Source organism: Chenopodium quinoa, unplaced genomic scaffold (assembly GCF_001683475.1).
Source record: "Chenopodium quinoa cultivar QQ74 unplaced genomic scaffold, ASM168347v1, whole genome shotgun sequence".
NCBI classification, from domain to species: domain Eukaryota; kingdom Viridiplantae; phylum Streptophyta; class Magnoliopsida; order Caryophyllales; family Amaranthaceae; genus Chenopodium; species Chenopodium quinoa.
Window position 1 is genome coordinate 9,721,795 of NW_018745448.1, and position 27,206 is coordinate 9,749,000.

At 35.4% G+C, this 27,206-nt stretch overlaps 2 protein-coding genes and 1 long non-coding RNA gene across 4 annotated transcripts; 1 reads left to right on the plus strand and 2 right to left on the minus strand.

The window, feature by feature from the left end:
• Nucleotides 1–2,174: 2,174 nt before the first annotated feature.
• Nucleotides 2,175–9,982, plus strand: LOC110713600 (chaperone protein dnaJ 16-like). The gene is made up of 10 exons (XM_021892049.1): nucleotides 2,175–2,797; nucleotides 4,938–5,061; nucleotides 5,172–5,366; nucleotides 5,584–5,688; nucleotides 7,364–7,414; nucleotides 7,784–7,873; nucleotides 7,958–8,066; nucleotides 8,732–8,880; nucleotides 9,091–9,144; nucleotides 9,258–9,982. Exons 1-10 carry the CDS (start codon nucleotides 2,625–2,627, stop codon nucleotides 9,474–9,476), a joined length of 1,269 nt encoding a protein of 422 aa, XP_021747741.1. The 5' UTR covers nucleotides 2,175–2,624; the 3' UTR covers nucleotides 9,477–9,982.
• A 6,284-nt stretch (nucleotides 9,983–16,266) lies between these two features.
• On the minus strand, nucleotides 16,267–18,927 carry LOC110713652. Of its 2 annotated transcripts, XR_002510023.1 has the most exons (4): nucleotides 18,015–18,919; nucleotides 17,413–17,516; nucleotides 16,601–16,702; nucleotides 16,267–16,503 (listed from the first exon to the last, which is right to left on the minus strand). It is a non-coding gene; the product is annotated as an uncharacterized LOC110713652 (long non-coding RNA). The 2 variants fall into 2 exon arrangements; XR_002510022.1 differs by having other exon boundaries at nucleotides 17,413–18,927.
• Nucleotides 18,928–19,847: 920 nt separating this feature from the next.
• On the minus strand, nucleotides 19,848–21,730 carry LOC110713665 (peroxidase 41-like). The gene is made up of 2 exons (XM_021892124.1): nucleotides 20,845–21,730; nucleotides 19,848–20,546 (listed from the first exon to the last, which is right to left on the minus strand). The coding sequence occupies exons 1-2, from the start codon at nucleotides 21,346–21,348 to the stop codon at nucleotides 20,025–20,027; spliced, it is 1,026 nt and encodes a 341-aa protein (XP_021747816.1). The 5' UTR covers nucleotides 21,349–21,730; the 3' UTR covers nucleotides 19,848–20,024.
• Between the last annotated feature and the right edge of the window lie 5,476 nt (nucleotides 21,731–27,206).

The window sequence follows — 27,206 nt, forward strand, 5'->3', positions numbered from 1 at the left end:
GAGGAGTGGGAGGGGTATAGAGTATAGAGACGTTGCTGAGATCATTTCGATTAAAAGTCGAGATACTTTAATAAAATATAATTATTACAGAGTAAAAGTTGAATTATACCTATTACTAATACATTATTGAATCCGAGGTTACACTTAGGGACTATTAACATTTACTGAAATGAGTTGAACTGAACTGATTGAAGTTAAATTGAAATGAACTAAACTGAATAAAACTTAAATGAATATTTTATGAGAGAAGGAAATTAGGAACTGAACTGAACTGATTGGAGCTAAACTGATGAAATAAACAGAACTGAAATTAAGCCGAAGTGAATAAGCACTTACACACTTATGTATAACTTTTTTTTTTTTTTTGACATATGACTTTCTATACTCAAGATGTAATTTTTTTTTCATTGGTAGCAATAGCATTTATTCCACATCAAAACAACAAAAATTTACACCTATTTTAGTCAATAATTTGTGCGCAAAGATTGAACAGAACATAAAACATAGGTAATAATTACAACCACTAAGTTGGAAGCTAAGCAACCCGTAAAATTTATCTAAGAAAAAGGGTAAAAACACCATCATATTCCAATTAAGGATCATGTCATAATGTGAAAAATACTCAAAATCAATAAAATATGAACTACAGTATATGAATTGAAAAGCAAGTTTCCTTAGCATAAAGATTGAGATTTCAATGCCCTACCTTTATTGCTTTGATTATGGCAATAATCAACCTCATTTAATCTAATTTTTAATCACACTTTATCTATCTTGTCTTAGGTGCACACTGCGCACCCTCAATTACACACTCATTTACTCACATGGGATCCTATATATAATTTTTCTTTTAAGTAATTCTTAATTAAGCTGTTGATTCCACACTAATATACTCTGAGTTGCTAATTTAAGTGGTCATTTATTTAGTTAGCATGGTATATTTAAATTGTGTAGGAAACACAACTTTGTAGGACATGAACTTGAGGAGTTGTTCTGTGGAAAATAACATTAGATGTTTATAAAGGCGAAGTCTATGGCCCTGTTTGGTGAAAAGCTTAAAGCTGAAAGTTGAAACTGATTGTGTTAGCTGATTTCAACTAGCTGATTCTATTAACTGATTTGACTAATTTATTTTATTAGTTGATTGTATAAAAGTGTTTAGTAAATAAGTAGTTGTTTTAAGCTGATTGAGTATGTGAAATGACCAACAAGCTAATTGTAGGGTATGTAGCTCATAAAGGATTTTAAAGTAAATGAGGGTATAAGTGTCATTTCATCATAGTAATTGAATAAGCTATTTGAAAAAGCTCCTTTTGTAAAAGAGTTTATTTGCTAGAATAAACTCTTTAAATAAGCTTTCCAATAAACACTTCATGTTAGCTTATTTAATACGGAGTAGTCAATAAGCTAATATTGGTCAAGTACGCTAATTTTGCTCAAATAAGTTGGTTACCAAACACGGCCTATGTTTTACTTGTGGACATTTTTCCTTACATTTAAATTAAGGGGTGGATCATTAATGTGTGACAATTGAGTCATTTTGATCTTATTCAAATCATTTACACCTGGGATCTTTAAATACCAGTTGGTTTAATTTTGGGTTGGTTCGAGTTATTTCAGTTCAAGTCATCATTAGACTATTTGAATTATTTACTCCCTTTTCGTTTAATGTTGTCCCATTTAATTTTCACCCTATAATGTTTTTAATTTTTTAATTTTTTAATTTTTTTGCTGTTTAGAGAGCTACAAGCCTACAAAGGCGAGGGTGAGAATCGATCTCAGGATATCTTAAAACGGGAAGGAAAACTCTAACCACTTGAGCCATCCCTCAATATCTCACATTATAATGATTTATGCTATTGAGATAAATAGTAGGGTCAATTATCAAAACATAAATAAAATAAATTCTATGAGATTAACTAACATGACAGATGACTAAAAATGAGACAATCTTTAAATTAAGATGAAATGATAATTGGATACTAAGACTTCGTATGTAGCTCAAATCATTTTGACTAGGTCGATTTTGATTCGAGCTATAATTGAGCTCTATTAAACTTACAGAGTATAACTCATTTACACTTATTATAGTTTATGTATAAATTTGGTAAATTCGAACAATAATTGAGTTGCCATTTTAAAATTCTTAACTTGTGTTTCCTACAAGTGATCAAAATTCTAGAGACAAAACACAAAAGGCTCAAGTTCAATTTTTAAAAATTTGAATGAAAGCTCAAGTTCTTTTTATGAACCATTAAAAAAATAAAAATTCACCTAAATTTTATTCCGTACTAAAATTTTCTCTCTCCTCTCTCTTTCTCTTTCTAAGCTAAACTCAAACTTTGTGACGCATATGAAAATTAGTTTCAATTAACCCCAAATTTCAATTTCCATAATTTCTCAACGAAATAAAGTGTCGAAAATCACATTTTAATTATTCATTTTTCAAAAATAATTATTCATGATTCGTATCTCACTGAATCTACTATGTTTGTCACTATAATTATGTCGAAGGGTAGATTTCTATTTCTGAAGAAGAGTGTAGATTTCTAGGGTTTGTTTTTTTTCTGGGGTTGGTTGATTTCTTGTTGGAGGAGAGAGAATTTGGTAAATCGATTTCGAAAATGCCGGCAGCTCAGAAATCGAAGCCGGAAAGAGTGAATTCCGGGAAGAAGCAAGAACAACAACCGCCGCAACAACAACCGCAGCTCCGTCGTGATCCTTATGAAGTTCTCGGCGTTTCTCTAAACTCCACCGATCAAGAAATCAAATCCGCTTATCGCAAATTAGCTCTTAAGTATGTTCTTTACTAATATTAATTTTTAAATTTAATGTCTTTTATTTATTTTTGAATTTATGGGTTTTGATTTGATTAGCATTTATGGTCTGTTTTTTTTTTTTTTTTTTTTTTTTGTATTTTTGTTTTTATTTATTTACATTGCTGAGCTAAGATTCATTCATGTATTGTGGGCTCTTATTTAATTTGGTTTATTTTCAAATTTGAATTTGAATTTTTTTGGGTTATGATTAGAGGAAATTGTAGTAGTTTTAGAATTTAATTAGTGTAAAAGTCTTTTGAGTGAGTTTAATTTTTAGTGGGTAATTGAATGAGTGGTGGGAATGTAATAAAGATTAGGTTTTTGATGGAGAAATGGAGGTTGTTGTATATGCAAATACAAGAGTGTTTAGGTGAAATGGTAGTTACTAGTTTGTCAAATGGCATCGGGTGTGTGACTGCGTGTTGCATCGAGCCCTCTAGATGGGATTAAAGTAGCTGTAGTTCATATAATAAGGAGAAGGTATGATATTACTTTGCAAGTGTCCATCAATCACTCCCAGTTGGGGCTTCCAATAGACCAAGACTGTTCTAAATGGCCTGCTATTGGAATCAAAGACTTGTGCGAGGCTTTTGTATAGACTCATGGAACATTTGGTTGTTTGCGTGCTAAACCTTTTGTGTCATTATTAATGACATTGTGAGTTTGAAAGCGTAATACTTTGTAACTAATTAGAGTTTGTTGTTTCTATTGGATATATGTTGTATATTAACAAAACTCAGCCTAGGATTTTCCATCTTTTATTTGCTTGTCATGGAATACAAGCCAATCTTAAAGGATCGCTATACAAGAGTTGGTGCTACGGTCCATTACGAGTTTCAACATGGGGAGTGCTTGATGTCTGCGTGAGGATTTGGCATGTGTTAATCTTGATTATTTATGTTGGCATTATTGTCAGAGTAGAATTATGCTAAAAATCTTGAAGTATGCTTTTACATTGTTGAAGATGGCTTGAAAAAGCTTGAGAATGGATATATCAATCTATGTATAGTTCTTTAAAGACATGAAAGTACATAAACTTTCATTGCTGGTTGTAGGAGAGGCAAGTTGAGATGATTTAGTGATAAGACTGTGAGGACAATTCAACCTTGCACATTGCTATATCCTGCTACTAGATGTTAAAAATGCGTCAATACCATGAGTTTGTGATGGTAGAGACCTTTTGCCTGCATAAATGTTGTGGAAAAGTCACAGACTTTACAAAGCCCTGTTGGAAGGCTGGCTGAATCTTGATTAGGTCTGCTTGCGGCTGGAGCTTTTGGTCAGAATTCAATAGTATTTCAGATAGTTTTATTTGAGCAGAAAAAGAAGAGAATGTAAGGCTTCTTGTTGGATTTTGTGTTATGCATATTTGATTAAGTTGCTTGAATCGTGCAATCTTCCTTATTTTCCACTATACTAGATAGAAGTGGGATACTGGAATGTAGTCTCCTTGTTGGTTGTTTCCTTCTGGAAAGAGGCATCTTCTTTCCCATCATCAGTCATTCAGTCCCGAGCTAAACCTTTTGTTCAGGCATAGACTCCTCCAAGATAGATCTTTTATTGGGACTTGTAGTGGGTTAAGGAAGATGAGGCTTCTTGGTAGGAAAGAGCGGGGGGAGGAAGGAGGAGCAAGCTTGGATGGAGGGTTCACTGGCTATTAGTGGGTCCAACGGCATTTGGTGGGTTCGTGATGTTAGAGACTTAGAGGGAAGGAGGGCTATTTAAAAAAAAATGTTTTCTACAATTCTACTTTGAAAATTTTATTGTATATTTGTATTTGTATTTACTTTGAGGCAAACATTGCGCTGTTTACATTAGGTAATGTTGGTCCTTCTATTTCTTAGATAGATTAGATAGCTGAATGGAGCTGACGATTTCTTATCCTGAATCGCAAGCTGTGTTACGAGCCTGTGACGGGTTTGAGGGAGACGAGGCAAATTAAAGTCATATGAATGCTACATTATGAGTTGCTCATATATTCTACTTTTTGCCACCTTGAAAGCATGCCCAGTAAACATATTATGGATGACAATCATAACAAATTGTTATTATATACTTCCTTTGATGGTAGTGATTACAATTACAATTGATTAAGACTATTGCTATGACTTTTTTCAGGTATCATCCTGACAAGAATGCAAATGATCCTAAGGCTGCGGATATGTTCCAAGAGGTCACATTCTCTTACAACATACTATCCGATCCTGAGAAAAGACGCCAGTATGACACAGCTGGTTTTGAGGTGAGCAACCACCTAGGAACTGCCTAGGCATGTAATGTTATTTGAATGGCCTTTGATTTTCCAATATATGTCTCTTCACTTTGGGTGAATTTGTTTTATTTACAAACTAGGCTGTGGAATCTGAAAATCAAGAACTTGAGCTTGATCTTTCAAGTTTGGGAACTGTAAATACAATGTTTGCGGCACTATTTAGCAAACTTGGTGTGCCCATCAAGACCACAGTCTCTGCCACAGTGTTAGAAGAAGCGTTAAATGGCAGGGTACCTGTCTCACCTCTTCCACTAGGCCAACCTTTATTTAGAAAGGTACGATTGAAGTGTCAGTTGTCTCTCTTCTGATTTTTTTTTCTCGGGCTTGTTGAATTCCAACTTGGTTTACACGTAGAAAAACAATTTGCCCATTTTATTCTGTCTCAATAGCTGAAGTGTCAATTATCTGTCTTTTGTTTTGTTTTGTTTTGTTTTATTTTTGTTTTTGTTTTTGTTTTCTTGGACTTATTTAATTCCTCAACCTGGTTTACAGGTAGAAAAACAGTCTGCTCATTTTTATTCCGTCTCAATAACTGAAGAAGAGGCACAAGGTGGACTTGTCTGCCGTGTGCAATCATCTGATAAAAGCAAATTTAAGGTTTGTGTTATGCGCCAGTTCTATTTCCTTTCCGCTTCTAGTTCTCAGGCCTAGAGTTGGTCTAGCCTCCTGAGAGGGCTTGTATGTTATGGACTGACTTAGTATTTTCTGATTTAAAGACTAATTAAGAGATAAAAGCTTGATAATTTAGATTAATAGTGGCAGAATTTGGGTATAAAAGGATAGATTAATAGCTTAAGGCTATCACTCTCTTGATAACTTTAGGTTATCACTCTCCTAGTAACTTGAGGTTACTACTCAACATTTTTCCTCATAATTCACATCATATTCTACTGCACATACTATCCCTATTTATACTAAGGTCAATGACTATTAACCTAAAAGTACTAAATTTCCCAAATTGCCCTCCTTAATTATAGTCTATTACATTGTACTACTGATCTTGGAATCCTATACCCAGCCTAGTGTGTGTTAGGGCTTAAACCACTATGCTTCTGTAATATTTCTTTTGTTAGTGGTGCATATGATATTATGCATGCAAGGATGAATGCTCCAGTGCAACTTGGCATTGATGTTATAGAGTCTAGACACAAGTAAGTCAAATCAGAAAAACAGTTTAGTTGTTGAACTGCTACACCAGCAAGACTCTGCCTTTGCTAGTTTGCATATAGTAGTGGACTACGTAAATCAATGCAAACGTCTGGTGAAGCGTTGAATTTGATACTTTCTTTGCTAGTGGTTTCTATATGGTAGTTGACATGAGTAAAAATAGTTGCATACCTTTTGCAACCTGGCATGAATTTTCTAGATTCTAGACAGCAGTCATAAGGCTGGTGATTCATCAACTGAGTCTGCCTTTAACCAGAGCCAATAATGTGCATTCTAGTGCTTGATAAGTGAATCTGTCTCTGCATCACAATTCTATGTGCAAGCTTGAGACATTTGAAGGCCTCTGTTCTTCCTTAATCTATGTTTTCTTTCTCACTCATTCTTGTATTACTGGTAGAAAGCAATATTGGAACTTTTGAAGTTAAGAGTGCTTTTTTATTTTTGATGAGTAATGAGAAGTAATTATAAGCTGATGTGTGACCTCTAAGATATATACTGTTATACTATATTATAATGTAAGACAAGTCAAGAAAGTAAGCTGGTTTGGTGGTCTCTACTGCTCAAGTTTTTATAAGAAGTTTCTTCTAGAAGGAATCTTGGGTCTTGTGACATCTTCAGATTTTCACCTTTCTGTTAGCATCTTGTGTTGCTTCACCCTTCTGCAACCCATGCTAATCTTCTCATCATATACCTATGGTTGCATAACTTGTCAAAAGCCAACACTTTATGGGCTTCATTGAAGAGTTTTTTTTCTTTTCTTTTCTTTTCTGCTACTTTCTCTACTTTGCCAGTCCAGGAAAAGGAACATGGAAACATATTAATGCTCTCTCAACTTTCAACCATGAAAGTTATTGTGGGTTGGAGTTCCAGATTTAATTTCCATTTATTTAAATGATAATTTGCTTAATTGTTGATGCTGGTTCTTCAAAAGCATTTGGCTGCTGAATTTCTTTGCATGTCGTATTCTAGTTGGAACCCACTGGCATTGGACTTCATCTCTGTTGGTTCTAATTTTTTTTTTTTTTTTTTTTTTTTTTTTTTTTTTTTTTTTTTAAATTACTATGGCAAAATCATTGTTGCTTACTGATGCATACCTTTTGTGCAGCTACTGTATTTTGAACAAGAAGAAAATGGAGGCTTAAGTCTTGCTCTACAGGTATTTCGCATTTCTTTCAACTATGATTGCATGATTCCACTAGAGGTTTAATAGCTATATTTTCTTTTGGTAGGCCTGCATAAATTGGTTTAAATCTAAAGAAAAATTGCTATCTTTTATCATACATCTCCGTTAAATGTTAATTGCAACTTCGGGGTTTTATTTGTGAGATATGAAATATTCCAAAGTAGCAACTAATATTTAACGGAGGTAGTATATTCTTTTTTTTTAATCGAAAAATATAGTGTTGTCCTTTTTATTGTCTAAATATTTACTTCAACTACATATGTTGTCAATTGAAAGGAATCAAGGATGTGCTAATTTTTCTTGTCTTTGTAAAGTGCTAACGTTTTGCTTCTTTCGAAATAGGAAGACAGCACCAAGAGCAGAAAGGTCACATCTGCTGGAATGTATTTTCTTGGTTTCCCTGTTTATCGATTAGATCGTTCTGCTAGTTCGGTGAGCTATCATTTATTGCAATTTCAATTATTTACTTCGAATTAAGGCATGCATTTGTTATACCCAGTATTGTGAATATTGTAGGTGGCAGCTGCAAAAGATCCAGATGCCGCCTTTTTTAAGAAGCTGGATGGATTTCAACCGTGTGAAGTGATTGAATTGAAAGCTGGAACACATGTATTTGCAGTTTATGGTCAGTGGATCTAATTATGGTCAAATTTGCACCTGCTTTTTGTTTTTGCATGAAAGCATCTGTCTGAATTACACAATTATCACTTTGGAGTTTTCATTATGTTATCCCAACATCATCCACACTTTGATGTCCCTCTGTTTTTGTATTCTATCTGAAGTACCAATTACCAATTACCAATTACAAAGGCTGTGTTTGGTAAACAGCTTATTTGACCAACATTAGCTTATTGACTATTAAATAAGTTAATTCAAGGTGTTTGGTGGGATTATGGCGAGAGAGACAAATGATAGAATATGGTAAAAAGCTACCAAGAATATAAGTGTTGCATGTACTTTGGAACAGAGTGTCAGAGTATGTATTTGTCTTTTTAGCTGTGTTAACATTTGAATCAGAATCGATTTTTGGGTTTCATTGTTGATTTTGTGTTGTTTGGTTAAGTGGAGGGTGGATGTTCTATTAAAAATTCTGATGAACTGTCCTCATTTATTTTTTCTTCCATTCTCTACTTTTACATAACTCTTTTTTTTTATTAATCCACTTTAGTTTATGGTAAATCTAAATGTGAAGTTCATTATGGATGATTATTATAATATGTATTAGGAATCCTGACACATAAATAAATTGCTAGGAGAGACCTAAACATTTTTTTTGTTGCAAACTTACAGGTGATAACTTTTTCAAAAGCATGAGCTACACAATTGAAGCTCTCTGTGCTTCACCTTTTACAAAAGAGAAGGGTGAGCTTAGAGAAGTGGAAGCTCATTTGTTAACTAAAAGGGCAGAACTCTCGAAGTTTGAGAGTGAATACAGAGAAGTATTTCCTAGCACTCTTCTTTCTTTCTATTTATTTATTCATGAATAATTCAAGGAACGAAACAGTAGAGCTTTCTATCTCAGGGAATAAATCTACTGAAAAACCAACACCCTAAAAAAGAAAAAGAAAAGGACAGATAGTGTAGGGTGTGAAGACTTTGAACTGTTTGCTGTTCTTGTCTTACATGTTTCTGCATGTGTACTTGTGTAGGTTCTTACTCAATTTACTGAGATGACAAATAGATACGCAAAAGAAATGCAAACGGTTAGTTTGAAGAGTATTTTAGAGCCTTTTCATTTGAAAGCTCAATCTTCATTTGTTTCTGCTGTTAATGTTAAGAATCCCAACCTCATTCATGCGTTTAACATGTTCTGCAGATTGATGACCTTCTAAAACAGCGAAATGAAATACATGCCTCATATACAGTTGCTCCTCCGATGAAGCGTAGTTCAAGTAAAACCAAAAGGAGTTCAGCTAAAGAGTCCAAAGAAGAAGGTTACTCAAGCTCAAGAGAAAGGAAGCCTGTTAGGGAAAGGCTGAAGAAGAAAAAATGGTTTAATATACACTTAAAGGCCGATAAGAGGAAGTCATGCTGAGTGCAGTAAGATGATGCCATATTATATCTTATTTATCTCAGAGTTCGGGATTCTTATAATACGGATGGGGAGTGATGAGAATCTTTAATCCAGCTGCTTGGATTAAAATGGAGAAACCATGTCGATGACTGCAATTTTGTGCAAAATTTCAGGATATGGGGCAAGCATATCTTGGATTCAGATGCATCAGGCTGTTCTCTTTCATGCAGTTGCCGATACGGCTACATATTTGTTTGGTAATTCTCCTGTAAAGCATTAGTCATTCATTTTTAGTGTAATATTCATTCATGTAGTTTCCTTTTCCTTTTTTATACACTACTTTTTTCATGTATTCCGAGCATCAGCTTCTATAAAATGCATGATTTTATTCATTACTTGTTTTGCTGATGTTGATACAACTTTTTAGTGGTTAACAGTAGTAAATGTGGGGGTATATTGCTTGAACTTTATTAAAATTTTAGAACGTTTCTGTTGGATTGTATTGACAATCTCATATTTCAAGTTAATTAGTCCAACTTTTAAAATTTTGATTTCTTATTAATAACATTTAAATCAACTTTTAATCATTATTTACATACGCAGACCTAGTTACATAATCATAAACGGCCAAGTGAAATAATGTACATAATCTTAAACGGCCAATACCTAAGTCTCTGGCGCGTTACTCCTTAGCTTAGACCTTACAATTCAGGGTAGCAACTCGGATACAAACCCAAGTCGCTGATACAAGCCTGAGCATGAGTCTGGATGAATTGGGCATTGATACATTGAATGAAGATGAGGAAAAGGGAGGATTATGAGCTGGCAGTTGAGTTGATAGCTGACAAAAGTTGTTGAGAAGAAATAATCAAGTTCTCTGTATTTAGGAAATAATCTTTCTGTTATGCCATTTTCTGTTATTCATTTTCTGTTATTTGAATTATCAGTGTAAGGCTATATAAGCCATCATCATGATGTAAGAACTTTTCATGATTAATGAAATTACTCTCCTTCTCTCTCTAAATCTCATTTTCTCTGTTCTATTGTTATCACTGTTTCATTGGTTCACCTCTTGAGAATTCCTTTCTTTCCCCGATTTTCTCTGAGCAACCAATCCAACTCTTGCTCTCATTCAGAGCTGAGTTTAATTTGGGCTAGCTTAATTGTCCTTGTCGCATCATTGGTATCAGAGCCATACGCTCCTTGGATATTCAATGCCACCACGAAAGAACTCCGATCAGAACACTGATGACACTGAGGCGGTGACAACTGCTGATCTTCAGAAGCTGGAATCCTCACTCAGATCACTTCTGGATGAGAAATGTAAGACCCTGAACGAAACTAATAGCACTAATAATCTGAATATCAGTCAAAACACCAAATCTATTTCTGAATTGCTTGATTTGATGGTGGGTTTGTCTGTACAAGTTACTAAATTAATTTCTGATGTTAACTCACCCATTAAAACTCCTGTGAAAACCCTTGACACTTCTGAACCAGGACAGAAAAATTACTCTCAATATTCTTCTAGACTCACAAAAATCAATTTCCCTAAATTTGATGGTGATGATCTTAAGTCATGGTTATATAAGTGCAATCAGTTTTTTGATCTTGATGGTATATCTGATGAAAATAAGATTTCTCTTGCTGCTATACACTTAGAAGGCAGAGCCCTGTTATGGCATCAGAATTTTATGAAAAATACACCACAATGTAGCTGGACTGAGTATGTGGCTGGTATAACTGCTAGGTTTGGGGAAATCTATGATGATCCTATGGCTGATCTAAAGGCTCTTAAGCAAACTGGGACTATTCAAGAGTACCATGATGCTTTTGATGCTTTAGCTAGCAGATTGAATCTCTCTCAGGAATACTTAATCAGTTGGTATATTGGTGGATTGGAGGAAGAGATTCAGCTGGCTGTGAGAATGTTCTCTCTAACCACAATACAACAATCTCATTGTCTAGCTAAGCTACAGGAAGCAACCCATAAAGCTAGAAAACCAAGACCTCAAACCAATCCTCTCTTACCTACTCCCCCTAGACCCTTCCTATCCACCCAAGGATCCCCTTCCACTTGGAGAGGGACCAATTCCACTTATAATAAACCAAACACAAACCAGCTAAACACAAACCCAAACACAACCAGAAAAACCTTAACAGCTGTGGAAATGAATGAGAAAAGAGCCAAGGGCCTTTGTTTTTGGTGTAATGAGAAATATGAATTTGGCCATCAATGTAAGGGAAAGAAACCCCAACTCTATCACATAGAAGTAGGGGATGATTCTGATGAGGAGGAGGAGCCCAATGAGAATGAGATGGATGCTGAGGCTGAATGTGCTCAGATCTCTTTACAGGCTCTAGATGGCAACACCACTTTTCATACCATGAGAATGATGGGGCAGTTTGGAAGGAAATCTCTTCATATTCTCTTGGATAGTGGCAACACTCATAATTTCATAGACACCTCTACTGCTCTCAAATCACAATGTAAGGTGGAAAACATGCCACCTAGATGGGTGAAAGTGGCTTATGGGGGCAGGATTAAGTGTGATGCCATGATTAAAGGGTTTACATGGAAAATGTAGGGTTACACTTTCAGTGCAGACTTGTTACTGCTACCCTTGAGTGGTAGCAACATGGTATTGGGAATCCAATGGTTTTCTACCTTGGGTCCAATATTATGGGATTTTAAGAATCTCACAATGGAATTTAAGCTGAATCAAAAGAAGGTAAAGCTTAGGGGTGCAACAAACAAGAAATTAAAGGGCATATAGGCTGACCAACTCTCTAAGTTGCTGCAAAGGGAGGGTGAGCTGTCCATGATGCAGTTAGTAACCGAAGATTCAGATCTCAGATTACATTCTGAGATTGAGGAAGGGGCATACAGGCAGCCAGAGCAAGATGCTTTGCAGTCTCTTTTGGGTAGATTCCCAGAAGTATTTGCTGCACCTGCTGGGTTACCACCTAGTAGGGAAAGATTCGACCACCAGATACCACTCAGGGAGGGAACTGATGCTATTAATATCAGACCCTATAGGTATCCAACAACTCAGAATGAAAGATGTTATTGAGGAGTTAGTGCAGGAATTAATGGAGCAAGGGGTAATTAGAGACAGTAATAGCTCTTTTGCTGCTCCAATTGTGTTGGTGAAGAAGAAGGATGGGGGATGGAGAATGTGTGTAGACTACAAGGCACTAAACAAGGCAACTATCAAAGACAAGTTTCCAATCCCAGTTATTGAAGAATTATTAGATGAATTGCAGGGCACTAAATTCTTCTCTAAGATTGACTTAAAATCTGGTTATCACCATATTAGGATGCACCCTTATGATGTGCACAAGACTGCATTCAAGACCCATTTTGGTCACTTTGAGTACTTGGTGATGCCCTTTGGGCTAACTAATGCCCTATCACCTTACAGGCATTAATGAATTCTGTATTCAAACCTTATCTCAGAAAATTTGTCTTAGTTTTCTTTGATGACATTTTGGTGTACAGTGCTAGTTGGCAAGAGCACATGGAACATTTACAGCTGTCTTAGAATGCATGCAGACACACACATTGCATGCTAACTTGAAGAAATGCTCTTTTAGAGCTACTCAGATACACTACCTGGGTCATATTATCTCAGAGCATGGAGTTGCAACTGACCCTGAGAAGATCAAGGCTATTACTGATTGGCCAACACCTAAGACTCTCAAACAACTGAGAGGGTTCTTAGGACTGACTGGTTATTATAGAAGATTCATACAAGACTATGGCAAGCTTAGCAGACCTCTGACCAATTTACTCAAGAAAGATGCATTTCACTGGGATGATCTGGCTTCTGCAGCTTTTGACAAACTTAAGCAAGTCATGAGCACCCCACCAGTGCTTGCTTTACCAGATTTTAGAAAAGCTTTTACTATTGAGACTGATGCTTCAGGGACTGGCATTGGTGTTGTTCTGATGCAGCAAGGCCACCCTATAGCTTACTTTAGTAAAGCATTATCTGATCAGAGTCTACATCTCTCTGCTTATGAGAGAGAATTGATGGCTATAGTATGTGCTGTACAAAAGTGGCAACACTATCTGATGCTCCACCCATTCACTATCAAGACTGATCAGCAGAGCCTCAAATTTCTGCTAGATCATAAGATAGTTACACCCCCACAGCAGAAGTGGCTATCTAAATTAGCTGGGTTGGAATATGTGATTGAATACAAGCAGGGCTGTGAAAACAAGGTAGCTGATGCTCTCTCTAGAATGCCAAGTCCTGAGCTGTCAGCTATGATCATCTCACAAACCAACTCAACTCTCTGGGATGACATACAGGAAGGGTGGAATAAAGACCCTAATATCCAGGATTTGATCAAGGAAATACAACTTGATCCTACCAAGAACCCTCACTATTCTTGGCAGCATAATCAGTTCGTTGAGAATAAAGGGAAAGCTTGTCATTGGGTTCTTACCTGACTTAAGGGATAAGATTTTGCAATGGCTGCATAACTCAGCAGCTGGGGGTCACTCTGGGGTGGAAGCCACCCTAAAAAGGGTCCAATCACTGTTCTATTGGTCAGGAATGAAGAAATCTATCATAGAATATGTGAGGAAATGTGCTGTGTGTCAGAAATGCAAGTATGATCAGAGTGCCTCTCCTGGGTTATTACAACCCTTACCTATTCCTGATAGAGTGTGGGATGAGATTTCAATGGATTTTATTGAGGGTTTGCCAAATTCCTTGGGTAAACAGGTGATCATGGTGGTGGTGGATAGATTGAGCAAATATGCTCATTTTGTTGCCCTATCTCACCCATTCACAGCACTTAAAGTGGCTCAGGCATATCTAGATAATATCCACAAGCTGCATGGGTCTCCAAGGGCTATTGTTTTAGATAGAGACAAGGTCTTCCTTAGCAACTTTTGGATAGAACTCATGAGACTGCAAGGTGTCCAACATAAACTTTCTACAACTTACCACCCCCAGACTGATGGACAGACTGAGGTGCTCAACAGATGTCTTGAATCTTATTTGAGATGTATGTGCAGTGATTTTCCTCAAGAATGGGCTAGATGGTTTCCTCTAGCAGAATATTGGTATAGCACCACATATCATTCTGCTACTAAGATGACTCCTTATGAAGTCTTGTATGGGCAGACCCCACCCATGCACACACCCTATTTTCCTGGCACTAGTGTGGTTGAGAGTGTGGACAGAAGCTTGCAGAAAAGGGAAACCACTATTACAGTGTTGAAACAGCACTTGCATACTGCTCAAAATAGAATGAAGCAACAAGCAGACAAGAAAAGAAGTGAGAGAGAATTTCAGGTGGGGGATTGGGTTTTCTTGAAGCTGCAACCTTACAGACAGAGTTCTGTAAAATTTAGGTAGAACCAGAAGTTGGCTGCAAAGTATTTTGAACCTTATGAAGTTCTCAAGAGAGTAGGGCAGGTGGCTTACACTCTTCAGTTACCTAGCTCTTCAAAGATACATCCTACCTTCCATGTTTCTCAACTTAAGAAGTATGTAGGTCCTATTCCACCCACCATTGACCCCACTCCTATCTATGCTCCTAATCAGTCCATTCCTAAAGTGCCTGAGAAAGTGATAGATAAAAGAAGTGTCAAACGCCATAACCATGCTGTGATTCAATGGTTGATTCAATGGTCAAATTCTGGGCCTGAGGATACCACTTGGGCAGATGCCAAAGAGATTGAGCAGAAGTATCCTGATTTTGATCCTTGGGGTCAAGGATATTCTTGAGGGGGAGGTATTGATACATGCCTGAGCATGAGTCTGGATGAATTGGGCACTGTTACATTGAATGAAGATGAGGAAAAGGGAGGAGATGAGCTGGCAGTTGAGTTGACAGCTGGCAAAAGTTGTTGAGAAGGAATAATCAAGTTCTCTGTATTTAGGAAAGAATCTTTCTGTTATGCCATTTTCTGTTATTTGAATTATCAGTGTAAGGCTATATAAGCCATCATCATGATGTAAGAACTTTTCATGATTAATGAAATTACTCTCCTTCTCTCTCTAAATCTCATTTTCTCTGTTCTATTGTTATCACTGTTTCATTGGTTCACCTCTTGAGAATTCCTTTCTTTCCCCGATTTTCTCTGAGCAACCAATCCAACTCTTGCTCTCATTCAGAGCTGAGTTTAATTTGGGCTAGCTTAATTGTCCTGGTCGCATCAGTCGCACGATCGTGCTACTATTGATTGCAGCCCTTTGGCTAGTATGGCTGTCAAATTGGGTGTGCGAGCACTAGTACAAAAACATTCATTTGCGTCGCTCATTTAGGGTGTATTTGCGTCGCTTCTATGAACGACGCAACTGCTCGCGACGCAAATGAGTGTTATTTGCGTCACTCGTTTGTTAAAGGAGTGACGCAAATGACTTAACTATTGTTATAATATAGAGTTATTTGCGTCACTCGTTTGTTAAAGGAGTGACGCAAATGACTTAACTGATGTATAATATAGAGTTATTTGCGTCACTCCTTTGTTAAACGAGTGATGCAAATGACTCAACTGATGTATAAAATAGAGTTATTTGCGTCACTTGTTTTATAAATGAGTGATGCAAATGATTGGTTGAGGATTTATTCAACCACTGATGCAAATGATTTCTTTTTTTTTCAAATATATTAAAAAAACATTATTATACTTTTCCATCAATATATTGTAATTTTATAATGTAAGACAAATAGATTATGATAAGTTAATCAAATCAAGTATATATTTCGACAGATTTTCCTTCGTATATTGGCCTACCCATAAATTTGGGAATGACGTCAATGTATACACTAATATCCTATCAAAAAGTTTACAACTCAAAATGATTGGTATCATTAACCAACACAAGAACAAAGACCAACCCAAAATGTTGGTAACAGAATTACATTCATTTCAAGCCTAAGAACTAAACAAAAAAAGTCTAACAAATAAATGGAGTTAGCTAAGTTAAATTCTAAATTTCAACATTGCTCATAAAATTGTCTGACCAAATATCTTGAACCACATTTATCTCCTCCCCAGTATAAGGTATTGTTCTAAATAAACCTGTTAACACAACACAAAACAAAAAAAATAATCATTTCAAGAGTGTAGCAAATCTAAAATATATTGAATTAGTAATGAAAAATGTGACAACACATACTATAATAAGGTCCTCATTATATTACGATGATGTTGAACTATTTCAAACGTATAGCACATGACATAGTATCCATATCTCACATCCTCCCAATTTTTTATGTCACTACACGCATCATAGCAACAAAGTAAGTTGACATACTAATACAACTTATTTCAAAAGAGATACAAACTCAAGCATGAAAAATAAGAATACTAATCATTCTCACCATATTTTAAGAAAAAATACATCTTAGTTAAGAATTTATTTCACTCCATTGTTTTTATTTATCACTATACATGCAACAAAATATTCACTGTAACTTATTCTTCGAGAACTTCAAGTCATACACTTTCACAATCTCCATTGTTTTTTGAACTATGATGAAGTTGTTTGCATGGAGACCAAACTTTGTCTTGGAGGCTTAAACTTCTTTTAAAACTTTTGTAATTGATCAAATATTGCCAAGATCCCATTCTAATCAAATTAACTGCTTCAAGAATTATTATCAGTTTCCCCCAACCCCCAGAAAAACAAACAATTATCTCAGGTGATAAATAATGTTGAAACTTAGTCTTATATAAACATGCTAATGTGAAATTTAGGATTTAGGAACTATGTCTCGGCTTTTTCTGCAAATAGTAAGTCCTGTAATTATTTTGTGGCAGAAAATATGGCTCTTATTTGTGAGATTGAACTAGCTAGAGAAATGCGATAAGCAGATTATTGATCCAACTGATACCTGATATTATATAACAATCAAAGTAGAAAATTCAATGAAATACAAAAAGATTAGAGTTAATATGTATATGTGACTGTGAGAGAGAAACCTTTACCTTCTCCTCTGCAATTTACAAACAACTCAACAACAAAAAAGCTCTCTGCAACAAATTGCCGCTGCACCAAAGCCACACCACCGCCACTAACCACCAACCATCAGCTGCACTTGCACCAAGTATTTCACCACACGAAAATCAATTAACTAATGTAATCAAGCCTATGCTATATGTAAGTACTGTAACCTTATTCTTCAAGAACTTCATGTCATACACTTTCATAACCCAATACATGTATTGAAAAAATATAGCTTTATTACAACATCAAAGAATACATAGAATCAAACGAAAATATATATTTAACTATAAAGCTAGTGAAATCATAAATGTAGTTCAAACTCCACCTTAGAAATGCCACAAGTTGAGTATACTGAAATTTAGATTAGCAAGAGTGTATAATGAAACTCTAGATTGTGGAACCGATATTCGGTAATTAATGAAGAATTAGATTATGCCACTTCAATTGTAATGTTAATTTACCTTTAATATGAGATAAATAAAGTAAGAAATTAACTATAATATCTCAAATTATAGAACAATTAAACAAGAAAATTCATCGAATAACAATAACATTAGAGTTACTCTGAATATAAGAGAGAAACCTTAACATTATCCCCTGCAATTCACAAACAATTCAACAACAAATTGCTCGCTGCACCAAGCCACACCACCGCACTCACTACCGACCACAAGCCACTTGCTACACATGCACCAAGTAATTCACTAATCAAACTTTATATCTAGATACAAACACTCGATTAAACAAGAACAATTGCTCAAAATACCGTGAAATTGTGATAGATTTTGTGAAGTCAAGGTTTACATAAAATGAGAAATTAAAAAGCTCACTCACGAATGAGAAATTATAGAACAAAGCAGAACGAGTGAGAACTCCAGCAACTTTTGAACAGCAATTTACCACCGCAGCGGCACCCAAATCTCCACCAATTAATAGTGCTGCCACCGCATAAATCAGCCAATGCCGCCCCAGCTAACCATCAACAGCAACACCAACAAGCAGCAATCCCCTACTAGCCTCAATTTAGGGTATTTCATCTCGAATATCAACGATTTTAATAGTTTGAATTTCGTGGGTGGTTTGGGTCGATTTTTGCTCAAAAATGGGGTGTTTTGCCTCGAATTTGCTAGAAAATGGGGGGTTTTGGCTTGGATATTTTGGGGTTTTCAATTAGTGGTCGAATTTGTTGATTTTGGGGTCAAATTTGTTGGTTTGGGTCGAATTTATCAGGGTTTTGCTGTTGAAATCGGTAGGTTTTGCAGTACGAACGACAACAAGGCAACGCTGGGGAATCGGTTGGTTGGACGAATTTCTTGAGGTTTTGATGTTGAATTTTTGGGGATTTTGCAGTTGAATTTGCTAGGGTTTAATTTTGAAGTTCGAACAGCGACATGGGAGCAAGAGTATTTTATATTGAATGAGAGGAAGCACTAGGTGGGTGGTAGTGGTAATAGTCATTTGCGTCGGTCAATGAAGAAAGAAGTGACGCAATTTACCCACAAAGTTATTTGCGTCACTTATCAATAAATGAGTGACGCAAATAACATTACTATTTGCGTCGTTTCTATTTATGAAAGCGACGCAAATATAAGTAAGCTGAAATATATTATACTTTTGCTTCGCTTTATAGTTAATGTCCGACGCAAATTATTTAGAGTGAAGCTAAAATATATCATTTGCGTCATTTGTTTCTACGAGTGACGCAAATGAGCATTTTTCTACTAGTGGAGATTGACTGAGTCGTATAGGATTTGAGTTAAGTTAGCCAGTTAGGTTAGTGTATGTATCCATGTGGATTGAAATTCATGATCGGTCAATTCGGATTTGGTCGAGTAATTAGAGTTTTTGTGTCAAGTTGTTTTTGACAGCTAGCTCTACTTGTGGAATTATGTTTTGAGCTGATTCCTACTTCCTACTATGAAACAAGAGAGTTTATTTATTTATACTTCTTCCGTTGAAGTATCACAAATATTGCACCATTTCTATTTTAGGAAAAAAATACTTGTGTTCACACTATAAATACCTAATATATCCTTATTTTTCTACACATGATTATTTAGTTTATGTATACCATCACATTGACAATCTTGTATTTTTACCTTTCTCTCTCATCTTTTTTTCCACTACAAAAAATCTTGTGCCAACCTCCTATGGCGCAATAAAAAAAGAACGGAGGAAGTATATATATATATATATATATATATATTTTTTTTTTTTTTTAATTTTTAAATCATTAAAATTCTAACAGGAAGTTAAGCATACGATAATTTCTATATAGCTTAGTGATAGGACAGTACGACAAATGTAAAATGAAAACTCTTTTGGGTTACAATGGAAAGTCAAGTTACATAAAAGAAATTAAATTAAACCATAAAAACATGGTTACAAAAAAAAAAAAAAAAAAAAAGAGAAAGAAAAATGACAATAAAATCAAATTGATGTCACTACAATATGATTACATGAAATTTTTGGTTGTGTGTTTTTTTCTTTTCTTTTAGGTCCAACATTCATCTCATTCCTAGGAAAATAAAGGACATTCTTTCTCATTTCCTCCTAATTAGAATTCCTTTTCATCTCATAATTAAGTTTCCATTTATTTGTTGAAGGAATCACATCTGTGCCTGACTTCTCCATCCTTGTCACTTCTAACCTTGTAAATACTCACCTTTAACATTGCCTTAGCAAAGTCATTAAAGAAGGCTGTCTCATTAGCAGCATAGAGGTCCACTGTGGGCTTGGTCCGGGGGTCCTCGGCCATGGCTTGATCTGAGGCGAGGAGCCCTAGGCCACGTTGGAGGTTCTTGTAGTACATGTTGTCAAACTTTCCAGGGGTCATAACGTCGTTGAAGGCCGCCATGGTTGGGTCCTTGGTGTAGTTGGCACATAACTTCTTGAGCCCTTCAGCGTATTTAGGGTTCAACTTTGGGTCCACGGGTTGGGTTTTGCTGTAGTGGAAGATACGGTTGCTGAACTCGCTGCAGTGAGAGAACCCAATTGTGTGAGCACCTACAAGAGCCACCATCTCTTGGACTGTGAACCCCTTGATCTTGAACATGTCTATGATATGAGTCATTGTCATGTTTGGAAGGGCTAAATTGCCAAGCACTCTTGAGGCCTAGTATCAAAGAGACAAATTTAACATGTTAGAATGTAATATGTTATCTTTAGAGTTTAGAATATTACCAAATATTTTGTTGTAACATTTATCACGTAACAAAGTTTACATGATATATGTATGAAATAGGTCGTAATAGCTAAATATGTTTTAACCAATAACCAGAATTACCTATGATTTAAATTCTTTAGATTTATTTGAAAAAGTTAATGATCAATGATGTGCATTGTCAAGTGTAAAAGTCAAAATGTTGCATGTATTAAGAAACAAAGTTATATAGGTGGGGTCGGGATTAGACCTGGGAAACTAGACCATCCTTACGCCCAAGGGGAATCTCATAGAAAGGACCACCAGTCATCGTAATAAGGTTCCTGGCCGAGGTAGCCAAAATGTCCGTACAAGAAACAATGCCAGGGCACTCCAACTCAAGGGCTGTCTTAGCCCGAGTCACGAGATCAAAGGCGTCTCCAGGGAGAGAAAGATTGATGTCAGCATCTCTTTCGGCCTTGCCATGGAGATGGTTCGATGCCACGAGGGTTGATCCATCGCATCCATCCACCATACAATCATGAAAGAAAACTCGAACCACAGCAGCTGCTGTTGTGGGTGTCTCTGCCTGTTTGGTGGTTATAATGCCATTTAAGATGTCGTCGAAACGAGGACATGATTTCTTGTAGTAGTCCTTTGTAAGAGGAGGTGGCCTCTTTGATTGTACTACCAACAATGGGAGAAGGATGGTGACCAAAACAACCGAAAATTTGTTTATTTTCATCATATTAATTGATGATAATAACTCCGCCATTGTAAGAAATGGCGTTTTTTTTTTTGGTATTTTGTTACTTTATATTTATGATAGTTTTATTTTTTCACCCTAGTGTTTTTCTAAGGTGTTTGTTTTGGGAGGTAAATTTTTATTTTAGATTGGAAAAGAGAAGGGTTAATTGGTGGAGAAGAGTAATTATAGGAAGGAGGTTGGATATAATTGGAGTTTATTTATTCTTTCAAGAGAAATTAGAGTTGTAATAAAGTTTGGTTAGTTTATGTTTTGCTTGTATTTGAATGGATGATGGGATAAATTAACGAGATACACTAAAATTGGCTTCTCCAATTTCTTTGATTTGAACCATTTTGACATATTCTTCTACAATTCTTAGATTAGATACGTGGAAATTAAACACCATAGATTTGTTGTTTATATGATAAAAAATAGTAATGGGTGCATTTTTTCATTCTAAATCATATTCTTATTCTTGTAGTATTGTTGAATCAACTAGCAACAGATAGAGGGTAGCTTTTAGAATATAAATATAATCAAATATAAGGTAGCAAATAACACAAAAGTATTAATTTATTTATAGTAAAATTTAAGAATTTTAATGTCCTCACAACATAGGGTTAGACAAACCTAATATAATAGTTCTTCAGTCTCATAGATAAACTTAGACAAACCTAATATAATAGTTCTTCAGTCTCATAGATAAACTAATACGACTATACAAGTAATTTGTAAAAGTCCTCTTGTCTTATGGATAAACTAATATGAGGAGATATCAAGTTAAACTTGGTCTAGTGGTAAGGATTGTACCTTTCAATTTTGAGGTTAGGGATTCAATTCCCGCTAGAGACACTTTGAGTGTGGAGGATCCCTTATCTTTTCCCCTCACTCTCATAGTGTTTGACCTGTAAATACTGAATAAAAAAAACCGTAAGGAATGATCTTCGTTCAGGGTCCTTCTCCTAACCATTAAAAAAATAATAAAAAAACCCTAATAAGAGGAGATTGAAAAAAACAAAAGAAAATAAAAATTATTAAATTGAAATGAACTAAACTAAACTTAAAAGCATATCAAGGAACCCAACCAATATAAGTGATAATGGTGAAACAAGAGGTGAACTGAACGACCAACATAAATATATAGTACTCCCTCCTCATTATTTATTTATTTATTTATTTATTTATTTATTTATTTTGTATTACTTGGAAATGCACAAAATTTTAGGAGAGTAATATAATATTGTGAGTAGGTGAATAAACTAGTATAGTAAAAGTAAGATGGGGACCATGAAAGAGAAAGTATGTGAGAGAGGATATATATTTTTATTATTTAAGTGGGGACCATGGAAGAAAGAGAAATGATAAAATAATTTGGGTATGGTTTAAAATAAGAGAGAATGATAAAATATAGTATAAAGTTGCTAAATATAGAAGTGATGCATTTACAAAAAAAAAAAACATTCATAAAAGGAGAGTGATGAAAAAAAAAACCGATAATTGTTAAATATGGAAGAGAAAATATAGAGAGATGAGGGAAGATTGTTACGTTATATTTCATATTCCATCTAGTACGGGATATATATAATGTACATTACCTAGGGTTCCATCAATGGATAAGACCAAATACCCAACTCTAGAATATTCTAGATTGTACATGGGATAATAGTCATCCATATTTAGATATTATCATAACATTCCCCCTTGGATGACTATATATTGAATAAAACAATAACTAAAATTTACTACAAAACCCGTACAAAATAATACACTATAATGCGCATAAGATGCTGCCTCGTTAAAAACCTTACCAGGAAAACCCAGTGGGAAAAAACCATGGTTAAGGGAAAAAGAGTGCAGCACGCATTAACTCCCCCTCATGACTACATCACTTGAGATCTTTAAGACGACGCAATCCAATGCCGTAAGCTAACTTTTTGAATGTTGCTGTCGGAAGAGCCTTAGTAAATAAGTCTGCTAAATTCTCACTTTAAGGAATCTGCAATACATTTATATCTCCATTTTTTTGAAGATCATGAGTGAAGAAAAATTTGGGTAAGATGTGCTTTGTTCTGTCGCCTTTGATGTATCCTTCCTTAAGTTGAGCAATACAAGTAGGGTTATCCTCGTATAAAGTTGTTGGTGCCTCTTTTCCAGATGATAAACCACAAACTTCTTTTATATGTTGAACTACCGACCTTAACCATACACATTCACGACTAGCCTCGTGAATTGCTAAAATCTCATAATGATTGGAAGAAGTAGCTGCAGTGGTTTGTTTCATGGAACGCCAAGAAATGGCAGTACCACCATATGTGAACACATATCCAGTTTGTGACCGACCATTATGTGGATCAGATAAATAACTTGCATCTGCAAAACCAATCAAATTTTCTTTGGACAACTTTGGGAAAAATAAACCCATATCCTTCGAACCTTGAAGGTAATGAAGTAAATGTTTAATCCCATTCCAATGCCTTCGGGTTGGAAATGAACTAAACCTTGCTAATAAATTAATTGAAAATGATATGTCAGGTATGACTTGCAAGGTACATTAGTGCTCCAATTGCACTAAGATACGGTACTTCAGGACCAAGAATTTCTTCATCATTTTTCCGAGGTCGGAATGGATCTTTCTCTACTTCAAGTGATCTTACAACCATAGGGCTGCTCAATGGATGTGCTGTATCCAAAGAAAATCTTTTAAGAACCTTTTCTATGTATGTTGATTGATGCACAAGGATTCCATTCTCTAGGTGCTCTATTTGTAACCCCAAGCAGAATTTTGTCTTTCCTAGATCTTTCATTTCGAACTCTTTCTTTAAATAATTAACAGTCACTGAAATCTCTTCAGGAGTTCCAATGATATTCAAATCATCAACATACACTGCAATTATAACAAATCCTAATCCAAATTTCTTTATAAAAATACATGGGCTGATAGGATCATTCTTATAACCTTCTTTCAACAAATACTCACTTAGATGGTTATACCACATACGCCCAGATTGTTTCAATCCATAAAGAGATTTGTTCAATTTAATACAGAAATGTTCTCGAGAACTAGATTTTGCTGCTTCCGGCAGCTTGAATCCTTCTAGGAGCTTCATGTAAATGTCATTATCCAGTGGGCCATATAAATAAGCTGTGACTACATCCATCAAACGTAAGTCAAGTCCTTCTCTTATTGCCAGACTAATCAAAAATCTAAAAGTTGTTGCTTCCACCACAGGAGAATATGTCTCCTCATAATCAATACCAGGTCTTTGTGAGAATCCTTGTGCAACTAAGCGTGCCTTATGTCTTACAACTTCACCCTTTTCATTTCTCTTTCGCACAAAGACCCATTTATATCCCACTGGCTTTACACCTTTAGGTGTACGGACTACAGGTCCGAATACTTCTCTTTTTCCAAGAGATTTTAATTTTGCTTCAATTGCTTCTTTCCATTTTGGCCAATCATTTCTTTGTCTACATTCTTCAATGGATTTTGGTTCATGATCCTCATTATTATCCATAACATCTAATGCTACATTGCATGCAAAAACATCATCGACGTCGATTTGATTTCGGTTCCATGTAATTCCAGACATGATATAATTTATTGAAATTTCTTCATTATCAGGGACCTGAATTTCTTCTTGTATCATGTCTAAAGTCTCTTCTGGAGATCCTTCGAAAATTGTTTCTTCAATTTGACCATCATCAATCAATGCTCCTTTTCTTTTCCGAGGATTCTTATCTTTGGAACCTATTGGTCTTTCACGTTTCTGGCGTGGTTTAGACTCATTAGCAATTTTATTTTGTCCTTCCGGGACATCTATTTTAAATGGAGCACTAACAGTTGGAATATGTGACTTGGTCACTCTTTTTGGGTCAGCAAACGAGTCTGGCAATTGATTCGCTAAACTTTGTAAATGAATTATCTTTTGAACTTCCAGTTCACATTTTTTAGTTCGAGGGTCAAAATAGGATAATGATAATTCATTCCATTTAATTTTCTTAATGTTGGGAAAAGTGACTCCTTAAAATGACAATCTGCAAAACGAGCCGTAAATAAATCCCCTGTTGTAGGCTCAAGATATTTAATTATTGACGGGGATTCAAACCCAACATATATCCCCAACCTCCTTTGAGGACCCATCTTAGTGTGTTGTGGTGGAGCTATTGGAACATAAACCGCACATCCAAAAATTCTTAGATGGGATATATTTGGCTCCTGACCATAAACCAATTGTAATGGGGAGAACTTGTGATAACTTGTTGGCCTAATGCGAATTAGTGCTGTTGCATGTAATATAGCATGTCCCCAAGCAGAAATCGGGAGATTGGATTTCATAAGCAATGGTCTAGCAATTAACTGAATACGTTTTATTAATGACTCTGCTAGACCGTTTTGTGTATGAACATGTGCTACAGGATGTTCAACATTTATCCCAATGGACATGCAATAATCATTAAAAGCTTGAGATGTAAATTCACCAGCATTGTCAAGCCGAATAGTCTTAATGGGAGTATCTGGAAAATGTGCCCGTAACTTAATCAATTGGGCAAGTAATCTCGCAAACGCCAGGTTACGAGTTGATAACAAAGACACATGTTACCATCTAGTTGATGCATCAATTAAAACCATAAAATATCTAAATGGTCCACATGGGGGATGTATGGGCCCACAAATATCTCCTTGTATACGTTCCAGAAAACTAATTGATTCAAAATTAATTTTAGCTGGTGATGGGCGAATAATCAACTTGCCTTCCGAGCAAGCAGCACATGAAAAATTATTATGAAGAATCTGCTGGCTCTTCAAAGAATGTCCACATGAATTCGTAATTATTTTTCGCATCATTATTGAACCGGGATGGCCTAACCGGTCATGCCAAACAACAAAATCATCAGTAAACTTCTGGTTTACTATAGCATGAGCTTCAATAGCATTGATTTTTGTGTAGTATAAACCACTAGAGAATGTAGGTAGTTTCTCCACAATATGTTTTGAGCCTTGAATTATATTTGTGATTTGAAGGAATTCGTTATTTTCTTCATTGATTGTCTCAATATGATAACCATTGTTGCGAATATCCTTAAAACTTAATAAATTTCTTTGAGACAATGGGGAGTATAAAACATCAATTATTTTAATTTCAGTTCCCCAAGGCAACTTTATAGTGGCTCTTCCGGAGCCCTCAATGATATTTGTACTACCCGATATGGTACTCACATTAGTTCTTTTCATCATCAAATGAGAGAAATATTTTTTATTTTTAAGTATTGTATGAGTAGTTGCACTGTCAGCAAGACATAATTCTTCACCATTCATAGCAAATCGAACTTGAGTTATATCCATGTTCTTCATGAAATAAAATACATGTCAAAATATTAAGCATAAAAATAAAGATGATAAAATACATAAATCAATAAAAACACTCAAATAGTTCATAAATTTATGAAGCAAAAATCCTTATTACAACGAAAGAAATAAACTTAAGTAAATCACTAGAATAAGCAAACACAAGTCTAATACTTAAAACTGACATAAAACAATATAATTTTAATTATTCCCTTCTGGGGCAGTGAAGAAATCAAAAACTTCTAAATGAGTTGTACTGCCAAAATCAAAATTATTCCCTTCCGAGGAAGTAAGGAAATCATCAACATCAAATTGATTGGCATTGCCAAAATCAAAATCACCTTCATCATCTTCAAGAACAAGGTTTGCCTCAACTTTCTTTCCTTTCTTCAATGATTCTTGGTAAAGTTCAATAAGATGATTTGGAGTTCTACAAACCCGAGACCAATGAGCTTTTCCTCCACAACGGTAACATATATTGGTATCACTTTTCTCTTTATCATCCCTATGTTCCCACTTCCGGTGGGAATGTGAATTT